We start from the raw sequence: 20,863 nt of genomic DNA, 5'->3' as shown, positions 1-20,863 counted from the left end.
CCCCAAATTCCGCCACTTCACTCTTATTTTCTGGGTTAATGGGTTGCAAACAGATTTTTTTCTCAGTAAGCAATTTACATGGAAATGAGCATGGAACTTCCACTATACAGTCGTTCCTTGAAAGTCGAACAGCCTAGTTCTCGAACGTTTTGGCTCCCGAACGATCGAAACCCGTAAGTGACTGTTCAGGAAGTGAGCTTCCTGCAGCCAATAAGAAGCCACGCTTTGGTTTTCAAACGTTTTGGAAGTCGAACGGACTTCCAGAACAGATTCCTTTCGACTTCCAAGGTACGACTGTATTCTGCTATGTTCTGGAAGTGGCTTTTACTTCATGTGAAAGCTCAAACATAATGTGGAAATTAACAGCTAAGGAAATAAGATAAACTCCTGTGTGGATACAGCTTAGGAGACGCACAGGTTGTAGAAATCAGCCTTTCTTGGAGTTTTTATTTGCTAGTGGAGCAAAATTCACACAACCTTGGCTTAAAAGCAGAGGCTGTTCGGAAATGCAGCAAAACTGACCCGTAGTTTGGTGCCCAGTGGCTTCCAGGAAGGGCAGTCTTAATCAAGATGCATCTCTGGCAACTGCCCAAAGTATAGACAAAACTGGTGGGAATATTGCAGATATACGTTTCTGCACAGTGCCTGTGCATCTAGTTGCAATTAGCACCTTCTTGCAAAAGGAGGCAGGCCCCTCTGGACTCCTGGATCTGCAAGCAGGAGGAAAGAATTGAGATTTGTGATGCAGGGTTTAAAGAGCCTAACAAGTCGCTAATCAGATTCTTAATTCTTCTAGCAGGAATGGTCCAGTATCTATTTTCAGCCGAGGTTGTTGTTATGAGCAATGGTTTATTAAGGGGAAATTTACAAGCAGTGCAACATTACAAGGCTGGCTGCAACGGACCAGGCAGTGCTGCAATGAACCTGCCATCCATTTTATTAAGTTCTACAGAGGGTGCTGTGCCATGTTTGAAAGGAGCCAATCTCTGCTCCTCAGAGCCTGATAGTGCCCTGCGCTTTTAAGGGCAGCATCAACCTCTGTCCCTATTTCCTATTGATTTTTGGGGGGATTCTTTGATGGGGCATATTGTGACACCGCCAAGGAGATTTTGCACCCAGGCAGGCAGCACCCTTCTCCTTTGGCGGAAGACGCATTTGATCCAAGGCAACAATAGTGAGGGCAGTTCTTGAAACAGAAGTGTGACAAATGAACAAAGCAGCCATTCAGAAGAATAAAGAGTCCAGACACTTCCTTGTGCTTATTAGAAGACATTTTTAAGAGAACAACATGTGCAAATTCACTGTTTTAAGGTCTTGGAGTCTTCCGCAAGAGAGAAACAACCGACACCCCAGTCGGCAGCTGTCTTCTTGTGACTATTGCTTGGGGGGGGGGGAAGAGTGGCCTTACATTCTTTCTGTTGGGTGGGTGTGTAGAGACTTATTAACAGATGCTTTATAAACTTAGGTTGCAATGCAGGGCTGTGGATATTAGGCGACTGCAATTCACAAGTCCTTAAAAAAATAACAATGCAAACTGGGTTGATAGAAATGCTGTCAAACTAGTAGCTTCTTTCTAATTCTTGGAGATTGTCAAAATAAAAATAAAAGTATTTTTTTAACCTTTCTGCTACATTTGCAGAGTAGCATTGCATCCTTTTGTTGTTGTGAACTACTCATGCATATCACACCACACACAAAAATTCCATACCAAAATTAAGCTACGGTCTCTATCAGCTGAAGCCATCTTTGTGCTATGATGTTATTTTGTCAGAATCCAAAATTAGCACCTTACTGTAAACAGGCTCAGACTGGGATTACTCAAACAAACAAACAAGAAGATGTCATTCTCCACACAATGCTAACACGGGTCTTTGCCTACAATCACTATTTCGTTTAAACCTTCAGTGCGCAAGGATGTCATATGAAGAAGAAAAAAGCAGGCACCACAAATTCTCTGCACTGTTTGCTCCACACCAAAGCGTTGCAATCCAGTGCGAGCACGAGACTTCGCAATCCAGTGCCATCGGCACAGCCAAGGGCTACACTCCGGTCCGGCATTTGGGAAAAATGGGCCCGTTCAGGTCCTCAAGCCGCCTCTTCCTCACTGGAAAAAAAAGAAAAAGAAATACAGTTGAGGTAAAAGAGCTGCTATGTGCCTGTCCGGTTTGGGGACAGGCGTTTCCAGAGATATTCTAAATCAAGCTTCCTCAGCCTCTGCCCTCCAGATGTTTTGAGACCACAATTCCCATCATCCCTGACCACTGGTCCTGCTAGCTAGGGATCATGGGAGCTGTAGGCCAAAAACATCTGGAGGGCCAAAGTTGAGGAAGCCTGTTCTAAATTCTCAAATATTTATTTCACACACAAGAATGTTTTGTGTGTAAAATCTGTGGTAATAAGCCGGCTAATCTCCTCTGGAAACAATCTATACCAAGACGGCCATTTCGTAGTGACATCCATGCGAGGCGCTTTCTACAACACAAATTTATTTTGGCTCGAGACTGCCTTTCTCCATCGCTCAAGAATCCTAGGAATCTTAATTTGAGGAATTCTATTCGATACTCCACCACTGCCCCTTGTATTACAGTTCCAAGGAATGACCGCAAAGCCACATTCACTGTGCAATCCCATAAATCATGGGTTGCCAGCTCCCAAGAGACTGCTCAGAGAGTTAAAAACAACCCCGTTTTGCGGGGGTTCAGGTCAAATTTGTTCAGCTTTTTTTTAGGAAGGCTAGCCCTGTTGAACTTCTTTGGGGGGAGCCAGTGATCTGCCAGTGATCTACCACAGACATCCAGTGATCTACCGGTAGATCATGATCTACCTGTTGGACGTGCCTGCCATAAATGTTTACTCAGGAATCTCTATAATAAACTTTGATGGCGGTTGTTCCCAACTAAGTGTGGAGAAGATGGCAGTGTAGTCTTTGGTGAGGATATGCCTCATCTGTTTTGCCTCCCAGCTGAGAAACCCTGGAAAGTTGTTCTATTCCATGAAAGGACCAGGGGCTGGGGTCTCGGGTCCAACACAGAACAGGCCTTGGGAGTCTTTGAGATGAAGTCTTGCTAGTTAAGCCATGTGCTATTACTGAATGCAAAAGGCACAGAAAACAGATATGTTGGTCTGAAAATGTAACGGGACAGCAGGAGTCTCTTTTGTTGCATTAAGGCCTAAATCTGCACATTTCCATTGTTGAGGGACATCTGAAGGAAGAACCAGTCACACGTATATCGCAGAGGGGTCAAAGCAGGTCTCTGAGAATACCCGTTAGCAGTTTTGTGTGACACGACAAGAGTCGGGGACTGTCAGATGATACAGAACAAACGACAAAAATGAAGGCAGTCCTTTCTCAGGAACAGCCACAGAGTCCTCTTGTTGCCTAGGCTGGTGAACAAGCCTGACCTGGAAACTTTTTTGGCGGGTGCAGTGATCTGCTCTGGCCAACGACCAGTGTTGAGAGGCTTCCTTACTGGTTTGTCTCCCCGCAGATCCACACTTTGGCCAGAGCTAGATGGTGCTGCACAAGAATGAATTCTCACGTCAGGTCTTCAGGACCTGCTGCAAGTCCTGACCCTCCAGGACCTGGTTTTCTAACCAACTCCGTGCTTGCAACAGGGCAGAACGGTACTGCCAGAATTGGCTCTAAGGTGCATGGGCTTGAAGAGCTAGCTTCGGTATATCTAAGGCTGTGTAAGGAAGACTGATTTTCCAAGGTTTGAAAACTGTATGGTGAAGCTATTTGGTACATGCACACATTCTCTCCCCACTTCTCTGTTTTGCTCTGGTCATTGGCCAAACAGGCCTTCCTATTTTTATTTCCTTTAAAAAACACACCTCCCAAAGCTGTTAGAAAAGGGATGCTTGCGGGGTGAAAAATGCATTATTATTATTATTATTATTATTATTATTATTATTATTATTATTATTATTACCCCGTCCATCTGGTTGGGTTTCCCTAGTCACTCTGTGTGGCTCCCAACAGAATTAATGATGATAATAATTATACTGATAAAACATCAGACATTAAAAGCTTCCCTAAACAGGGCAATCTTCATATGTCTTATAAAAGTCAGACAGTTTATTTCCTTGACATCTGATGGAAGGGCAGGCACCACTACCGAGAAGGCCCTCTCTGCCTGGTTCCCTATAACCTCACTTCTTGCAGTGAGGGAACCGCCAGAAGAACTTTGGAGCTGGACCTCAATGATGGGGGTGGAGATGCTCCTTCAGGTATACTGAGCCAAAGCCGTTGAAGGCTTTAAATGTCAGCACCAACACTTTGAATCATGCCCAGAAACATACTGGGAGCCAATGTAGGTCTTTCAGGACTGGTGTTATATGGTCTCGGCGGTCACTCCCAGTCACCAGTCTAGCTGTAGACGGTAATGTTTCCTCCTATCGCTCTCAAGGCCCCTGAAAACATAATCTGTTCACCAGCAATCCAGTCCCCAGCAAATGTTGGCTCAATTGAATCTAGAACTGTTCTAAAGAAAGGAATCAGCCATACAGCCGCTTCTTAGTGGCTGAGATGGGTAGATCTTAATATAAGCACACTCATATGTGGTGACATTTGTGTGTGTGGAGTTTCTTGCCCTTTTGGGCGGCATGTTTCCCATTGTCCTACTGTGGGGAGTGCCAACGGCAATTGTATGGGCATACCTTTATTCAGTAAGGGATGCGGGTGGCGCTGTGGGTTAAACCACAGAGCCTAGGACTTGCCGATCAGAAGGTCGGCGATTTGAATCCCCACGATGGGGTGAGCTCCCGTTGCTCGGTCCCTGCTCCTGCCAACCTAGCAGTTCGAAAGCACGTCAAAGTGCAAGTAGATAAATAGGTACCGCTCCGGCGGGAAGGTATATGGCGTTTCCGTGCGCTGCTCTGGTTCGCCAGAAGCGGCTTAGTCATGCTGGCCACATGACCCGGAAGCTGTACGCCGGCTCCTTCGGCCAATAAAGCGAGATGAGCGCCGCAACCCCAGAGTCGGCCACGACTGGACCTAATAGTCAGGGGTCCCTTTACCTTTACCTTTATTCAATCTTTTGAACCTTTACTGCTTCTTTATATAAAAAGAGGAAGATATAAGCGTCTCTCACCTCACGAATGAATCCCTCTAAAAACACACACACTCTAAAAACACTCCCCCCTTGAAATCACAGGCTACCCTTTGTTGATGTTCTACTGTATTTGCTTCCAAAAGGGTTAGTTTTCAGTCATTCTGATAAATAAGACCGGGAAGAAGAAAAAGTTGAAGGAGAACAGGTCACATTCATGTTACAATGAAGGCAAGAGCGGCTCTCTCCCCACACCCCTCCCTGCAACAGGGCAGATGAAGGTATTTCGAAAGAATAAAACATATCCATAGCAAAGCCATGACAGAAGCTGAAAAGAGACAGTAAAATCCAAATGGAGTCGCAGGAAGGCACTGCAAGTTGAAGCCCACGAACGAAAAAGAGTGATTGCCAAGAGGAAAGTGGGTGAGGGAAGAATCTATACTTATACATCTTCCAGTTCCGGGGCTGAGATGTTATGCCAGAGGCCATCACATCGATGTATACGAGCTGCAAATAAGAACTGAGTCAGATATCTTTTGCACAGCTCCTGCCACCACGGAAGCAAACTCTGAGCGGTTCCCAGGCAAACTGACAACTGCTCTTCCCACAAATACTGAACTACAAAGCTCAGATTAGTAACAACTTTGTCCCACGTGAAGTTGGACTAATCTGTGCAATTGCACCAACTCAGCCAATGGTAACCATCTACCTGAAGCGCAATATAAAATGAATATCGCAATAGACAAGCTAACTTTTGCACAGCAGCTGCTTAAAAAGGTTTGATCACCCACAATCACTGCTGAGGCCCTAGGCGAGTCTTCAGGACCTCAAGACATCCCATTGTTCATAGAACAGATACGGAGGGCTTGTGCGCCCAGCATATGAAATGTACATGCTTCGGGTGCAGATTCAGTTCCTGGCATCTTCCATTAAAGGATCCCAGAGAACCAAGGAAGATTTCTGCTTGACACCCCGAAGAGCAGCTGTCACTCAAAGTAGACAATGCTGGGGCAGATCAATCAATGTTCTGCCTCAATATATGGCAGCCTGATATATGCATATAGGGCTGACCCCAATCTTTAGGGTGTGTTTTTCAATACTTTTGGCAACATCCCCCTCCCTCTTTCAAAATAATTCAGCAGTGCTTCAAGGGAGTCAGTTTATTCAGGATATGTGTTCCCCAGTTGGCTGGGATCAACCATGAGCAAGGAAAGGTGGGGGAGGGTTAGAAAAATGGCACTGAAGCACCAGGAACTACGGGAAATGAGGGCGCCAAACAGAATTTGGAGCTCTCATCTCCCCCAAAGAGAAGTTTGGAGGATGGTCATGTGGGAGGTGGTAATTTTGGTTGTGGACTCCCCAGTGGCGTAGCGTGGGTTGTCAGCACCCGGGGCAAGGCAAGTAATTTGCGCCCCCTAACCCCTAACCTGCCGCCGCTGCCAGCTTCTTCTTGCTGCTGCCTGGTCTGGTCTGGTGTGGTTCTCTCCCGCGCTCAGCGCTGCGCTGGGCGGCCGCTCCACTGTCCCTCCCCCAGATAGTCCCTCTCTCTCTCTCTCTCCGCACCGCATGCCTGGCACCCACCCCCTCCACAGTGGGCGGCGACCCGGCGGCTCGGATCGGATTCGCACAGCCAGCACTGCAGTGAGAGAGAGTGAGTGAGCCAGGTAGGGGCAGAGAGCTACGAGTGCGAGCGCGCCCCCCCCCCCAGATGTTGCGCCCGGTGCGGCCGGCCCCCCCTGCACCCCCCACGCTACGCCACTGGGACTCCCCGGCGTTGACTTTGGTATATTCCTTTACTTCCAGGCATTCAACGGCATCTGAGGGGTTGATTATTAATTCTTGATCAGCACTTGTTGATTGTTATTGTGTTGGGATTATGTGTTTTAGTACTGCTACAGAAACGAGGAAAGCAACCTCTTCTGTCAGCTAAAGAGACAATATATCAGCGCTGCATTGGCCGGGGCAGAGGCCGGAATTTGTGCCACCTCTGGGCACAACTGCTTTTACAGACCCAAGAAAATAAGACAAATGGGAGCCCCATCACTTGGGGAAAGCAACTCACCAAGGTCATTGTTGTTCATCATGGCATTGGATGCCCGAAGCCTGGGGCCTTGCTGAGTGAAATGATACCCAAACTTCAAGAGAGACTCGTTCTTTTCTAACATACTTGCAATCTCCATTTCTACCTTGTTGCCCAGGGGCTGGCTCTTTATTTTAAAAAGGGAAAGGGAAAAGAGTTAGTACAGCAACCCATTTAGTTTTTACTTCCCCATCCACTCGATCTTGACTTTAGATCTGACTTCAGCTCCACAGGGGTGGCCAGTCCCATTTCTCTGCCTGAGGCAAAATGAGAAGGGGCTGTTTTTTGCAAGACACATGCCTCCCCCTGCCCGTCACCTCGCTTACAGGGGTTCAGCAGCTGTGGCTTCCAGGTTCTGGCAATCTCATGGGGCTCTTGTGAGGTCTCGCCAGAACCCAGAAGCTGCTGCCACTGCTTTTCCACCCCTTAGGTTCTGTCAACTGAGGCAGGCTGCCTCAGTCTGCTTCTATTAAAGGTCACAGTCCATCACACTTTCACTGCATGAGTATACTCATGTGTAGGCACCTTGTTAGAAGCTTTTATTCATTTAGCAGACAGGTCAGCCCTGCAGTTCTAAGATTCTATCCTTGGAGGGGGGGAACCTCTCATTGAAACCAGAACAACACTGAGCAAAACTCCTTTTTTCCCCCCGACCCGCAGAACAGAGAAGGCTGGGCACAATGGTGTCAACTTGCCCAGTTTCCCTCATAATGTCATTCTGGGATGTTTCTGACCATTTCTGAAGGTCAGTGAAGATTTTTTTGTTGATGCGGCCAAAATGGACTTTGAATATATGGAGAACCCCAAGCATACTGAAATTAAGCCCAGCTCAGATTTCAAACTATGCCTGAAGAATAATTTCCTTAATAGGCCAACCAATTGCTATCTTTGTGGTTCAGAAGACAACGTGTGCTATATCCTGTATTGCCGTTTATACAGGTCACCTAGCAAATTCTTTTTAGAAGATCAGCCAGATGATTTCAAAATTAGGTGATTGCTGGTTGATATAGTGATGTTTTCCCCCTTATATCCACTAGTTGCAAGAAAGTCATGGGCTACTTGCTTTGACCCAAAACAAAGTTGACGGTCAAAAGGATTTTAAATAATTCGTGGAATTACAGAATTTTAAGTTTTAATGATTTGCAGTTCTGAAAATTGATAAATGTCTTGACTCACTCATGGATTGCCTTGTTTGTTTTCTGTGATTTATACTGCAACGGCCACTGGCTACAAATAATAAACATTTAACTGGCTGAATGGATCTACGCTCTCAGGCTGCATTTTATAACAGTAATAATTCAAGAAGTAAACTGCTTTGGTGAAGCATGAGAGAAGGCACAAGACAGACAGCTGAGCCAGCGCTTCAGTTACTAGAATGAAATGCATGCAAGTCATTTCAGTTGTAAAGCTGGGAGTTATGCTGGGCTCTCATTTTACATTGGTGTGGCTCACATTTATTGCTAAGTGATTCTTTAGCCTAACAATGGTATGTTTGAACTCAGCCTACCAGACTAACCATGGTTTGTTTCCTGCCAACAAACCAGAATGTGAAGCCATGGCTTATTGTTTGCTTACAAACCATGGTTTGTTCTAACCACGGTTTGGTGTCATATTTGAAGCCAAAAACCTTGCTTAACCATGGTTTGCTCAGTCATACAACCCAGAAACTTCAAAGGCACAAAGCAAGAGCATCTGAAAAGCAAACCAAAGCTTAAGAGAAATAAAACATGGTTTCTTTGCCGAGATGTGAGGTGGCTCGTGGTTTGTTGAACCAACCATGGTTAAAACAAACCATGGCTCAGCATTAAGTGCAAATGCAGCCATTAGGCCTGTCTTTACTGGATGAATTTGCTTCATTCCTCATCTGTGCATACAATCTACAAAATATGTGTCACTTATTTAATTCTCCCCATGCAACATTTCTGTTTCTCTTCTGAGCATGAAGCAGAACGTTTTATTTTGCGCTTCCTTGTATAACAGAACGGACACGGATTTTTATGTTACCTGGTTGTCAATTTTGAGCTCAATTAGCGTCGTGTTTTCCTGCAGTGCTTCTGCGAGCGCCAAAATTCCTGATCCAGAAATGAAATTTGATTCCACATTTAAGCTCTTCAATACACCGTTGACTTTTAGCATTTCTGCCAATGCCTTCCATAAATAATAATAAACAAAAGAAGTAATAAGATCATCATCAATAACTAGAAAGCTTATTTTATTGTTGTAAGAACTTAAGATTCCTGCTGCTGTATCAGACCAAAGCAATAGCTTGTCAGGCCAGTGAAACAGGTATTCTGTGGTGCCTGGGACAGTTTCTGAGATTTTTCAATATTTGAGTGCAGACCCAAAAAGGCCAGGGCCTTGTGCTTAACTCCATTTGCTGCCATAACCTTATTTCCAGTTTATGAAAGAGATATTTGACACAGGACTTGCATGTTGACACGTCTTCATCCAGCAGGCCGTCTTTAAAGGAGACAGTCCCATTAAACACGTCCCCGAGAAGATTAGCTGAAAGTAATCTGCCTAATACTTACATAAGCGACAGGGTCATTGCTCCTGGTTCCTACTATGCTGAACTTTTTCACGTACGAGTTGTTCTTCAGAGCATCAGCATAGGCTTTTAAAGTTGGTATGGGAATGTCCTTCGAAAGAGAAACAAGCAGCCAATGGCAGTGTGTTCTGTTTTGTTGGGGGGGGGGGGCATCATAACTACACACACTGAGGAAAACACAACGTGATCAGTCCATTCTACTGTCTGTGTAGACCCGGCCTAAGCCAGTGATATGATCTGTAGGTATTTCTCCTACACAGGCTTCACTGTAATGCTCTTGTGGGTGGCACTGTGGTCTAAACCACTGAGCCTATTCAAATCCCTGCGACTGAGTGAGCTCCCATTGCTCTATCCCAGTTCCTGCCAACCTAGCAGTTCAAGAGCACACCAGTACAATTAGATAAATAGGTACTGTTGTATCGGGAAGGTAAACAGCATTTCCATACACTCTGGTTTCCGTCACAGTGTCCCGTTGCACCAGAAGCGGTTTAGTAATGCTGGCCACATGGCCCGGAAAGCTGCCTGTGGACAAACACCGGCTCCCTCGGCTTGAAAACGAGATGAGCGCCACAACCCCATAGTCGCCTTTGACTGGACTTAACTGACCAGGGGTCCTTTACTTTTTTACCTTTACCATAATGCTCTTGCAGAGCTTACATTCATTCCGCTATTTGATGAATGGAAGGAATTCCTACCTTTATATTATTGAGATTAACTTCTTCAAGGTCCGGGTCGTTGTTTTTCACTCTTTGCAAGGTTTCTTCTACGTCGGTTGCATTGGGCTCATCAGGAACTGGTTTATATTGTGTGGGCTTGATTATGCCTGCATGGGAAGGGGTAGTGTGACGAGGATAACAAATAAACAAAGAAAAGGCCTACAATCTCTCTTCCTCTGACCAGTTCTCCTAGTGTGAGAAAGAAGCTAGTGCCCATCTCTCAGGACTCCAAATCTGAGCCCTGCAGCTTCAGATTCCTGGTAACCATACTGGTTTCGCCAGATTTCATTTCATTTGGCGAATAAAAGAGGAAATCTGATTCTCTGGTATTGGATCTACACAGAAATGGCACAGGATAGTTTTAGCACATAAACAGTGTAATGTGCTCACAACAAGGCTCACTAAATGACCACAAAAGCATAGTAAGTGTGGTTGGAGAGAAATGATTTTCGATTCTGTCTTTGGTTATGCACAAGCAGGTATTTCTAAAAAGCTTTCAACTTTCCTCCTAAATCAAGGGTGGCTATCCTGCGCCGCTCCCAATATTGCTGCCTGTACGAGAATTTCTGCCATTCATAACTGCTGGCTGAGTCCACCTCTGCCTTACATTACACTGCAGCACTAGCCTCAACCCATATTTAGTACCTCCTTCAGTACCTCTTAGGGATGCGGGTGGCGCTGGGGGTTAAACCACAGAGCCTAGGACTTGCTGATCAGAAGGTCGGCGGTTCGAATCCCCGCAATGACGGGGTGAGCTCCCGTTGCTCGGTCCCTGCTCCTGCCCACCTAGCAGTTCGAAAGCACGTCAAAGTGCAAGTAGATAAATAGGTACCGCTCCGGCGGGAAGGTAAACGGCGTTTCTGTGTGCTGTGCTGGTTCGCCAGAAGCGGCTTAGTCATGCTGGCCACATGACCTGGAAGCTGTACGCCGGCTCCCTCGGCCAATAAAGCGAGAGGAGCGCCGGAACCCCAGAATCGGTCACGACTGGACCTAATGGTCAGGGGTCCCTTTACCTTTACCTCAGTACCTCTTCCTGTGCATTTTCACCCTGATTCAAATTCCAGCTGGGTCCCATACCCCCCAATACTGGTGAATGGTGGTGCCACCTTTATACCACTTAAAAGACAAATGGAACTAAGCAGCAAAGAAAGAAAGAAAAATCAAAACCTCCTCAGAAGATGGGTCTTCCCTGAATGGAAAGAGGAGAATGTTTACTCAGCGTTAGACCTGCCGAAAGGGCAGGTGTGGGGAAACTTTGGCCCAGCAGATTTTGCTGAGCTACAACTCCCATTATCCCCAACCATTCACATACTCAATGGGACTGATGGGAGTTGTAGTTCCGCAACATCTGGAGGACCTAAAGGTCCCCACACTTGTGATAACAAGTCCTTCCCAGCCAGCAGACCTGATGATCCCTGGGCCACCCAGAGAGGAATTTGCTCTCTCATAAAAAAAGCCTAGAATTGGAACACTAGACAACAAATCTTCCTAGAATATCATGGAGAAGACACTAGCCCTTCCAAAGACAAAGCCAAGAAAATACATTGGTGATGATTCACCTCAAGGATATGCATTCATTCATCAAGTACCAGTAACATTACACCTATTGGCTCAGGTGTCCAGAATATGTCATGTGGCTGCAAATCTTACTTACTATCCAAACCTTCCTTGTTGACTATAGTCGTGCTTCCAAGTGCTTCGTAATATTGTTGGTTACTCATCAGGGTGTGCATGCCAAGAATAGCTACATGAGAGAGGAGAGACATAAAACAAAACAAGTTAAGCAAAATAACTAAACTCCTTTCTTGGGAAAGTGAGAATCTGGCCAAGATACATAGAAGGCAAGGGGGGAAAGCACGAAACAGCAGAACTCAAGTCGATTATGTTATTCACATTTTGGGTGGACTCGGAGGACAATGCAAGAAGATCCAATGCGCTGGGTGGGACTCAACATAATTTACATAAAAATTGTGAGAGGATACAATTCCATGTTTCTCAATAGTCACTTTGGTTGACCACGGATGATCTTTTAGCATGCAGCAACTTACTGCTTCGCCTGTAATGCTAAACTGTGGTTTAGCATGAGCTTGGTCGTGCCTTGGTTTTTGAACAGCTTAGTTCTCAAACATTTCGGCTCCCGAATGCCGCAAACCCGGAAGCGTGTGTTCCAACTTGCGAATTGTTTTTGGAAGCCGAATATCTGATGGGGCTTCCGATGGGCTGCAGGACCTTCCTGCAGCCAATCAGAAGCTGCACTTTTGTTTTCAAACATTTTGGAAGTCAAACGGACTTCCAGAACGGATTCCGTTCGACTTCCAAGGTACGACTGTACAAGCAAAGTCTCAGGCTTGTATGCTTCCCCCTCTAGTCCGCTTGCACAACTGGTTTCTGTAGCGTTTTACTTCTCTTTCCATGAATCCTGGTTTATCACTTTCCATGAATCCTGGTTTATCCCTACATACAAACCAGAAATTGTGATTTAAAACAAAACTCTGGTCAGTAATGTTTATCCTGTTTGTTTATCCAGTTTTGTTTTACGTAGGGATAAACCAGGATTCATGGAAAGTGAAACTAAACTCTGCATTAGTCTTCTCCCCATTCATGCAGAAGGTGCTGTGAGCCTGTGGCTTTGCTTCGGCTCATTCCAGCTTGTGCAAGTTGCACTAAACCATAAGTGTTATACAAGTTGCTACTTGGTGAAAAGTCGATCCTGCCGAGTGTTAAGGAGAGTTTTACTGCGACGGTTCAGAAATCGAGGGGAATTCGGGGGGAATCTGGGGGAAGCAGCAAAGGAAGGAGCAAAATTACCCTCACCATTTGGCAAAATGTCATAAATGACTAGTCTGCCAAGTGGATTGCATGCGCACTGCAACAAATTACTGTTGGAGTAGCGACCCTTTGACTCTAGTTTGTCTGGGAGGTGTTCCACCTATAGAACTGGGGAAAAAATGTGTGTGAAGTTTTCCTGTTACTGTCAGAACAAAGAAGACTTGGAATTGGCTTGATTTCAGAGTTTGTCCATGTAATTCACTCTATGGCATGCACTCAGAAGCAGGCAGAAATACATTCAGTAACAGCTGGGTCTCTCCTCTGGCAAATGATCTGGCAACATGCAACATCCTGTGTAGCCTTAAACCTGAGAGGAGCTTAGAATTTATCGTTACCATGTCTGCAATCTGATCTCAACTGATTCATTCTATGAGTATTACATGTCAGTTAGTTGCATCTCCTCCTATACTGAAGACTTTGCTTCAGTGTAGGAGAAAAAGGGAAAGGCCTCTTCAAAAATAGGGCCTGCAACCATCTCTCTTTTTAAAAACATTCATTTCAAAAAAATATGCTCAATTAGGGGAAGTTTCAAATGGCTGAAATAATTTTAAATAAACTCATCTGATAAGCCTGACTAAGGATACAATCCTAATTAGGCTTCCTAGGGAAATAAGCCCACTTGGCCTTAACTTCCAGATAAACATGCGCTGGAAATGGATATCATGTTAAACTTTATTGTAAGACATCCAGTTAGTAAGGTTCAGGCAAACTCATTTTCTTACCAACAGCCATCATTATTCAAGTACAGAAAGAAAGGAACACAGGCTTTAGCCCACAACCGTACAATCTTATCCGTGATATATATGCTACTCAAAGGCAGGAGGAAGTCAGCGTTATTTGCCCCCAAATGGATCGTGTACACATTTGCAGACATGTGGGACTGCCTTTTAGCAGATGATTACATAGGGCTTTTACAATGCACCGTTCCCCTCCTGCTTGCTGGAGTGTCAGTCACGTGACAACAGGAGTGTCTTTGCCAAGTTTAAGCTGGTCCACCGACTGCGCCTGCTCCTGAGGAGCCAAGAACAGGCCACAGGGACACACGGCTGAATTATTACAAGGCGCCCTGAACCTCTTGAGTCTTTGCTTCAGCTGATTACCGTATTTTTCGCTCTATAAGACGCACCAGACCACAAGACGCACCTAGTTTTTGGAGGAGGAAAACAAGAAAAAAAATATTCTGAATCTCAGAAGCCAAACAGCAAGAGGGATCACTGCGCAGTGAAAGCAGCAATCCCTCTTGCTGTTCTGGCTTCTGGGATAGCTGCGCAGCCTGCATTCGCTCCATAAGACGCACATACATTTCCCCTTACTTTTTAGGAGGGAAAAAGTGAGTCTTATAGAGCAAAAAATACGGCAGCTTGTCTGTGAATAAAGAAAGCACCTAAGCAAATGGTAAGCTGGCTTATTATGGTGGTTGCCCTAACTGACAGTGTGGGCAGGCAGCTTTTTGCAAATACAAAATGACCAAGCAGCAAAACCATTTTGGACGGCAGGGCAGAGCAGCAGGACCAAAGCATTCCTAAGCAGGGCCACGAGGCCACCAGCAAGGTTCTCTTACAGTCCCTCTGCGGCTTCTAGTGAGATGGATGATGTCATGGGAATATGGGAAGGAACAGACAGCAGGCTGGAAAAAACAAGACACAGTTTAAGGAGGAAGGAATGGGTTGGATTCAGTAAAAGAGCATGAAAATGAGATGAACAGAGGGGGAAAGAGGATTTTAGTTGAAACGAGCGAGTCAGGTGTTAATACGAACTCTAGGGAAATAAGCCAAGACAGTCTGCGCTAGGCAAGTGCTTTTCAGATACTGCTGGGCTCCAATTCCCATGAGAAACTGGGAAGGCCAATGAGAAACTGGGAAGGCCAATGAGAAATTGAAAGGCCAGTGAGAAACTGGGTGTTGTAGTCCATCAACATTTGGAGAGCAAACAGGGTTAGAGGGTAGACTGCATTAGCGCCTCAGCTTAGGTCCAAACTTGTCAAGGTTTCGGGAAAGCTATTCCTCCCCCGGCTGCAACAAGAGCAGAGAAAACAAGGTAGAGTCCTGTTTAATGAGTTTTATTCAATTCTAATAGCGAGAGACAAAAGAACGCAACAAGGCTTAACAATGGTGTTGCTCCAAACGGGGCTCCACCTCCCTCCTTCCTAGCAGCATCGTTTTCCCTTACGGTGGCCACCCGGGGTCAAATGTCTCTGATTCCATTGTTCCTGAACGCCGAGTTCTGGGGGAAGGGGAATCAGAAATACTCTCCAGTGACAAAGTGTCAGCTGGCTGCCCTGCCACGGTCCCCCCCTTCTTCTAACACTTCCCAATTCTTCTGTTCTCCTGTCTCTGAGCTGTGACTTCCCTCAAACCCCTGCTGTAAACCAATGGCCCCACCGGATTCCCACCCCCAAACTTAAATATGCGCTGAAAGGGCACAGATTTTCCAACATTTCACACGTCCAAGCAGCTGCTGTGATGAGGGAACTGAAAGCAGTACGAAAAAGGACTTCTCCAGGAATTACCAACGTTTCTATGTACGTTGTCAATGGTCCATTGTATCAGAGGGGGCCTGCTTTGAAGGCCTGTAAAGTATGTATGTTCGAATATTTCTCGCTGTCCAATTTCTGTGACCATTCACCGAACTTTCCGGTCACACCCTGTATTTAAAAAACAGGTTCAAAATTGCTCTGTGGATGGGAAGAGATAACCTGTGAGATCGCATGAGTTAGTCATTCTGTGCTGTCCAGAGGCAGCTTTTGCTGTAAACTTACAGAACAGTCCGCCCAAAAAAACTCAAAACTGGAGGATGAAGCAGCACATACAGACTGTACGTAGTGAGGTGGCTTCCAAACCGGTAAGGATAATTACAAAGAAAGTCAAATGTAGGCAGTCTCGTGTCTTACCAGCAATATCACAGAGCTCAGCATCTGAGGCGTTTGCTAGTGCTTCCTCCAGTTCTGGCTCCAGAGTTACACTTTCCAAAACAGGATCTATAGCTTTCTGCTTGGGGACCCAAATTTTTCCTGTAAATACAAAAAGGGCCATCAGCCTCGTGGCAATTGCTTTAACGACAGGGATTTAAGTTTCCTTGCTACAAAACCCTAGTAAACAGAATGTGTAGGACCAGGAACAACAGCTACTGTGTCCCAACCCAAATGTTCAAATTTGATCCTACTGACAGGGATGCATGTATGTTTTGATTAAGCAAAAGTACATAAAAGAACAGGATATACAATCAGTGGATAGCAAAGGGTAGCAAGCAGTGCAGTATTTTCAGAGGGCGCTGTGGTCTAAGCCACTGAGCCTCTTGGGCTTGCTGATCAGAAGGTCGGCGGTTCGAATCCCTGCAACAGGGTGAGTTCCCATTGCTCTGCCCCAGCTCCTGCCAACCAAGCACTTCGAAAGCACGCCAGTGCAAGTAGATAAATAGGTACCGCTGTGGCAGGAAGGTAAATGGCGTTTCCGTGCGCTCTGACTTCCATCATGGTATCCCATTGCACCAGAAGCGGTTTAGTCATGCTGCCCACATGACCCAAAAAGCTGTCTGGCTCCCTTGGCCTGAAAGCGAGGTGAGCACCCCAACCCCATAGTTGCCTTTGACTGGTCTTAACCATCCAGGGGTCCTTGACTTTTTACCTATTTTCAGAGCAGAAGGTCTACTCTGGAAACACCCTCCTTGCATTCAGCCCCATTCTCCAAAAATACCTTTCCTCAAGGCTGAAGCGGAAAAGTCGGTCGTGCATGACTGGCTGCCCACCTCCTAGGCATTAAGGAACCTTTCTTACCTTCTGGAGCAGTTTTGCGCTGAAAAATTTGTAAGGTGAACAAACTCATGAACTTTATGTGGTGCTTAAAAAAATTAAGGTACTCAACGCCATGAGGAGGCAAAGTCTGTCAGCTGTGCCAGCATTGGATTTGCTGGCATGCACATCTCTGGTTTCAGTTGCAAAGCTGAGAAGGAGCCAGGCTCATCCCCCAGGGATGTCTCAAGACATTTTGGTGCCTGAGGCAACGGACAGGACGGCGCTCCCTGGCTCCTGACCATTTCGTGTACGGAGCCTGACTAGGCTGACAGCTGAATCCTACTTCAAAACTGGCAACAGGCTCTTTCACCAGAGAGCAGGCTAGCTCATGGGGCACAAGGCAGGCTTGCTAAGGGGGCTTTTGTTGTGTGAAGGCCGGCAGGGTAGGTACTGTTACTGCCGCCCAACCACCTTCATCTGCCAAATAATCTGAGCACATCGCTCAGCCTTTCTCTCCCTGCTCACCCCACAAGCGAGGGACACTTTGTGTTTTCGCCAGATATTCACTCAAACTCCAGAACCCTGGTTTTATCCTCTTCCCGTTTTGCTTATTATGTTTTTTAAAAAATTATTTAATCATTTTTTTCAATACAAACAGCAACCACAAAAAACACAATAACACTAATAACACAATTTAACAATTCAGATGTGAGTACTGATATACCTATAACTACACCTTTTTAACAATATTTCCCCACCTCTCCTCCCCCTACTTCCCACCACTTTCCGTCTTATCGCTTAAGTGTTCCTTCCAGATTTCTTCATATTCATCCATTATTAATTTGAGTCGATATGCAATTCGTTCGTATGTAACTAGTCTGTCCATATTGTCAATCCACGTGCTCAATGGGATCTTTTTGTGGCTCTTCCAATTCATCAAAACAAGTTTTTTTGCTTCTAATATGGCACGGTACATCCATTTTTTTTGATCTCTTGAAATCTCACATGTTTCTGGTATATAATTTAGAATTAAATTCAAATCCCCTAAATAACAATTTCTTTTTATTACTCTTGATATGTATAGCCTTACCTCGCACCAAAATGATCTTATTTTTGCTTATTATGTTAACAGGCCATGGCTTTTCTCATCTCACTTTCAAAACTTTAAACCTCCTACACTTGTAAAAAGTATCTGAAACTGGGGACGACTAAATCCCAATTAAGTCATTTGGAAAAAAGGAAGAAAGAGATGTTTGATAACTAATTTAATGTTAAAGAAAGTGGGTTAGCCAATACAGTGGTACCTCAGTTTTTGAACGTAATCCATTCCAGAAGACCATTTGAGTTCCGAAATGTTCAAAAACCAAGGCGCAAAGGGCGTTCGCAAATTTAATAGAGAAAATTGAGAAAGATAACATATACACTCAGCGGAAGCCGTTCTACTTCCAAGGCATGTTTGAAAATGGAAGCATTTACTATCGGGTTTATGGCATTCGAGTTCTGAAATGTTCGTCAACAGAGGCGTTCAAAAACCGAGGCACCATTGCACTGTTTAGTAGGGCTTTTAGTAGTAACGATGGCACTCTGATATCAGATAGATAGGAGATATGTAATCTTGTATATCTATTTTATTTATAAAAATAATTGTACACTGCAATTTTGTATTTTTTAAAAAACCAACAACAATACAATTTTAAAAATGACAAACAAATTATTAAAAAATTTAAAGGTCAGCAGCTGACTTTTACAAAGGATGTTTTTCTTAATTGTCTGCATAAGCCTGGCAGCACAGAATAGTTTTCAGCAAATGTTTGAAAGTTCGTTCAGAAGGCGCCTGCTTAATCTCTATCGGAAGAGCATTCCACAAGAGGGGGCCCATTATACCGAAGGCTCGGTTTCCTACTTATGTCAAATGAGCCTCAGCAGCTCTGGGTGCAACCAGTGACCTCCTACAGATGTCCTTTCAGCAAAATCTTCAAAGTAAACACACACAAACACACACACAGGAGCAGGGACAAAGGGTTGAAAATAGTATAGAACAATCAACCACTACCGTATTTTTTGCTCTATAAGACTCACTTTTTCCCTCCTAGAAAGCAAGGGGAAATGTGTGTGCATCTTATGGAGCAAATGCAGGCTGCGCAGCTGTCCCAGAAGCCAGAACAGCAAGAGGGATTGCTGCTTTCGCTGCGTAGCGATCCCTCTTGCTGTTCTGGCTTCTGGGATTCAGAATATTTTTTTTCTTGTTTTCCTCCTCCAAAAACTAGGTGTGTCTTGTGGTCTGGTGCGTCTTATAGAGCGAAAAATACGGTAAATTGTAAGGAAAAATACATAGATTACAAGGTGGTGTTGGTTAGAGGGGGAAAGTTTATCTATTTTTAATACCTGTTTAGTTATTTTTCCACTAAAAGGGGGGGGGGGGGAGAGAAGTTCAATAAACATTCTATAAAAGCTGGATTTTGAAAGATCCACACCAAAATTTTAATAGTGAAAACACGAGCAGCCTGAAGAAAGAAAAAAAAACCAGGCACTTTTAAAGAAAACAATCTGGGAGACGCCTGTAAATGAGATAGCATACTCTTTGCTCCAGGCATGGAATGTGACACTGGGGCTATTTTTGTCCTTGCTGCCCCTGCGACGCAGAATGGAGAGGAGAACAAAGACCACGCTATCCCGAAAGCCGCTCGAAGGCTGAGCGTGGCTAAATTTAGGCCTCACAAAGAACCAACTGCTCCCTGGTTGCCTCTCGAGATCAAGAAAAAATAATTTTAGAAATCCTTTATGGTACTGCCCTGTCTAGTCACTTTAGATTTTAAAAAAGCATATACAGTGGTACCTTGGGTGAAGTACTTAATTCATTCCGGAGGTTCGTTCTTAACCTGAAACTGTTCTTAACCTGAAGCACCACTTTAGCTAATGGGGCCTCCCACTGCCGCTGCGCCGCCAGAGCATGATTTCTGTTCTTATCCTGAAGCAAAGTTCTTAACCTGAAGCACTATTTCTGGGTTAGTGGAGTCTGTAACCTGAAGCGTATGTAACCTGAGGTACCACTGTACTAAAGAAGAGAAAGGGTGGACTTTTACAGAGGCAAAGATCCGCATGCTCACTAACATCAGGGAATAGGAATTTTGACTTAAAATGTAATTTTGGGGGGAAATGCCGCCGGTACAATCACTCCACTCCACTCCCCGGTCTCCATTTTATTGATCTTAGATATATTGCTTTCAATTAGCAATAATCGCGCCTCGGATTAACCTCATTGGCTACGATACTGCCACTGCGCAAAGCTGATCTTAGATATATTGCTAAGAAAATTTCCAAAGATTGATTTTGTGGTTTTGTGTTGTTCAGAGTGTGACCCCCCTTTTTTCTTATGATATGTGTATTCCTGTTGTTTCATTGGTTATCAGATTTCCAACGTTTACCTGGGTTTAGTGCTCCCAAGTGGCAGGTGACAGGCTGGCTGGGCTTCCAAGGAGAAATGAAGGAGGGGAGGAGGGATTATGGAGCGGGTTTAAAATTGAGAAAATGCTGGGTTTCCAGTAACGTTCAATGTGTGTCACTATATATTCCAAAATAAAAGGGCTGATGGGACAAACAGTGTGTGTTTGGCAACCACATACAGTGGTACCTCGGGTTACAGACACTTCAGGTTACATACGCTTCAGGTTACAGACTCCGCTAACCCAGAAATAGTACCTCGGGTTAAGAACTTTGCTTCAGCATGAGAACAGAAATCGCGCAACAGCAGCGGGAGGCCCCATTAGCTAAAGTGGTGCTTCAGGTTAAGAACAGTTTCAGGACAAGAACGGACCTCTGGAACGAATTACGTTCTTTACCCAGGGTACCACTGTAAAGGAAGAGTTGCCTTACTGGATCAAAACAAAAGCCCACCTAGTCCAGAGTTCA

At 45.0% G+C, this 20,863-nt stretch overlaps 1 protein-coding gene and 1 long non-coding RNA gene across 6 annotated transcripts in view; both read right to left on the bottom strand.

The window, feature by feature from the left end:
* Positions 1–1,253: 1,253 nt before the first annotated feature.
* The window catches only part of TMOD1 (tropomodulin 1), a 34,775-nt gene continuing 15,165 nt past the window's right edge, over positions 1,254–20,863 (bottom strand). For 3 of the 5 annotated variants that reach the window (XM_081894630.1, XM_081894631.1, XM_081894634.1), the window contains 7 exons: positions 16,115–16,234; positions 12,050–12,139; positions 10,375–10,502; positions 9,663–9,770; positions 9,136–9,279; positions 7,114–7,258; positions 1,254–2,104 (listed from right to left, as the gene is read on the bottom strand). In XM_081894630.1, the coding sequence (XP_081750756.1) occupies positions 2,040–2,104; positions 7,114–7,258; positions 9,136–9,279; positions 9,663–9,770; positions 10,375–10,502; positions 12,050–12,139; positions 16,115–16,234 (800 nt within the window). In that variant the 3' untranslated portion in view covers positions 1,254–2,039. Of the gene's footprint in view, positions 2,105–5,493; positions 5,559–7,113; positions 7,259–9,135; positions 9,280–9,662; positions 9,771–10,374; positions 10,503–12,049; positions 12,140–16,114; positions 16,235–20,863 lie in introns of all 5 variants that reach the window. The other 2 variants (XM_081894632.1, XM_081894633.1) reach the window with 2 other exon arrangements.
* LOC309360448 lies at positions 3,154–5,487 on the bottom strand. The gene is made up of 2 exons (XR_014164159.1): positions 5,026–5,487; positions 3,154–4,659 (listed from the first exon to the last, which is right to left on the bottom strand). It is a non-coding gene; the product is annotated as an uncharacterized lncRNA (long non-coding RNA).

This window comes from Podarcis melisellensis (genome assembly GCF_964234715.1).
Source record: "Podarcis melisellensis genome assembly, chromosome: 17".
NCBI classification, from domain to species: Eukaryota; Metazoa; Chordata; class Lepidosauria; order Squamata; family Lacertidae; genus Podarcis; species Podarcis melisellensis.
This window is presented reverse-complemented; position numbering and strand designations above follow the sequence as displayed.